The sequence below is a fragment of the Octopus bimaculoides genome, chromosome 9 (genome assembly GCF_001194135.2).
Source record: "Octopus bimaculoides isolate UCB-OBI-ISO-001 chromosome 9, ASM119413v2, whole genome shotgun sequence".
In the NCBI taxonomy this organism is placed as follows: domain Eukaryota; kingdom Metazoa; phylum Mollusca; class Cephalopoda; order Octopoda; family Octopodidae; genus Octopus; species Octopus bimaculoides.
The window spans coordinates 17,257,863-17,260,114 of record NC_068989.1 but is presented as its reverse complement, the minus strand read 5'-3'; the positions used below and the strand labels follow the sequence as shown (position 1 = coordinate 17,260,114).

At 37.4% G+C, this 2,252-nt stretch overlaps 1 protein-coding gene across 1 annotated transcript in view; it reads left to right on the top strand.

Moving 5' to 3' along the window:
• LOC106872607 (uncharacterized) overlaps nucleotides 1–2,252 on the top strand; it is a 52,519-nt gene that overhangs the window by 21,980 nt on the left and 28,287 nt on the right. Inside the window, exon 5 of the mRNA XM_014919643.2 lies at nucleotides 1,712–1,866. Within this exon, the coding sequence (XP_014775129.1) occupies nucleotides 1,712–1,866 (155 nt within the window). The remainder of the gene's footprint in view (nucleotides 1–1,711; nucleotides 1,867–2,252) is intronic.

Sequence of the window (2,252 nt, the reverse complement as noted above, 5' to 3'; positions counted from 1 at the left end):
TATATATATATATATATATCTACTATTCAAGTTATGGCTAACCGTATCTGGGACTATTTAAGGTAAACAATCCCAGTATATTTTATCCAGTAGGTAAATCTTGAGTTCGTCTCGTTGGATTATAAGCAGTTTACTGAGGGTCTATTCAAGACAATTCAAATGAATAAGGAGAATTATAGATCTACACTGCTTTTTTGTTATTATAACAGGCATAATATAGGTGAAGGCCTTGTGCCTAGGGTAGAAATAATTATAACAGTCAGATATGCTGGGCAGCGAGCTAGCAGAATGATTAGCATGTCGGGTTTAAATGCTTAGCGATATTTCAATCGTCTTTACGTTCTGAGGTCAAATTCATCCTTTAAGGGTAGATAAAATAAGTACTTGTTACTCACTTATCCCGCTCCGAAAATTGCTTTGTGCCAACATTTGAAATCATTATTACAGTCATTTATATAGCATATTTAATTTAATTTCTTTTCTACTCTAAGCACAAGACCCGAAATTTTGGGGGAGAGGACCAGTCGATTAGATCGACCCCGGTAGACAACTGGTACTTAATTTATCAACTCCGAAAGGATGCAAGGCAAAGTCGACCTCAGCGGAATTTGAACTCAGAACGTAAAGACAGACGAAATACTGCTACGCATTTCGCCCGGAGTACTAACGATTCTTCCAGCTCACCGCCTTATCTTCTTGCGCCCTTTCAAAGCCTAGCCAGGCTCATGGGCCCGGTTCCCCGGTTTATATGGTGTATGTGTTCCCCCCAGCTGGACGGGACGCCAGCCCATCGTAGCGTTACTCAAGAAACAGGAAGAAAGAGTGAGAAAAAGTTGGGACGAAAGAGTACAACAGGGGTCGCCACCACCCCCTGCCGGAGTCTCGTGGAGCTTAGGTGTTTTCGCTCAATAAACACTCACAACACCCGGTCTGGGAATCGAAACCGTGATCCTCCGACCGCGAGTCCGCTGCTCTAACCACTGGGCCATTGCGCCTCCACTCACCGCCTTATGATATGATTGTAATCATAAAAACTGCGTCAATATATAATTCTCCTTATTTATTTTAGATTCATATTTAAATCTAATAGTTAAGTGTAACTATTTGAAAATGGTGATGAATGAGTTCATCATAGTGTTCATAAAGCAACCATTGTGTGGTCATTATTATGTCGAAAATGTATACTTCGTCATTACAGTAAAGACCGACATCTGCAGTTTTTCTTACATGTTTTCTTAATATTTAAATTCTCCTTATGGAATGTTAGTGTAGAGGTTGATATACATATATATAGATAGATAGATAAATAGATAGATAGATAGATAGATAGATAGATAGATAGATAGATAGATAGATAAATGCATGTATGTGCACACATACATATATGCATATATATACAAGGCCTTTTGTGTCGCTTTACAAGTACAACCTTGTGTCCCTATTATGACCAGAGATTGCATGTCACTGAGAAAATTTTTGTTCACAGACTGGTAAATTTTTAAAAAATGCATATAGGCAGTGTGTGTATGGTGTGTGTCTATGCGTGTTAAAAGAGAAAAAAATGCGAATACCATGTTTCTATCTTGTGTGTATGGAGGAGAGTATCTCGTCAGTTTTGCAGGCCATAAATGCCTAAGAAGATGATATAGACTATAGCCCGAAAGGACAGCCATAATTAATTGTTTTTTTTTTTATTTTGTTTTGCAACTAGCTGATGGCTGGATTACAGCGTCAGGAGCGAAACATGTTCCCGTCCGTTGCAACTTGATCAGCCAAACAACTCAAAATGGTAAATTAATCAATAATGAATACTTGATTGAATTGTCTGATTTTGATCCTACACCCCCCGACTATAAAATCTTTGAGGTAAGTTTTGCACATTCTTTTAATAATAATAATAATAATAATAATAATAATAATAATAATAATAATAATAATAATCCTTTCCTGAAATTTGTGGGGAGGAGGATGGTCGATTATATCGACCCCAGCACATGACTGGTACTTAATTTATCGACTTCGAAAGGATGAAAGGCAAAGTCGACCTCGACGGAATTTGAACTCAGAACGCAGCGACGGGCGAAATACAGCTAAGCATTTTACTCGGCGTGCTAATGGTTCTGCCAGTTCACCACCTTTAATAATAATAATAATAATAATAATAATAATAATAAGAAGAAGAAGAAGAAGAAGAAGAAGAAGAAGAAGAAGAAGAAGAAGAAGAAGAAGAAGAAGAAGAAGAAGAAGAAGAA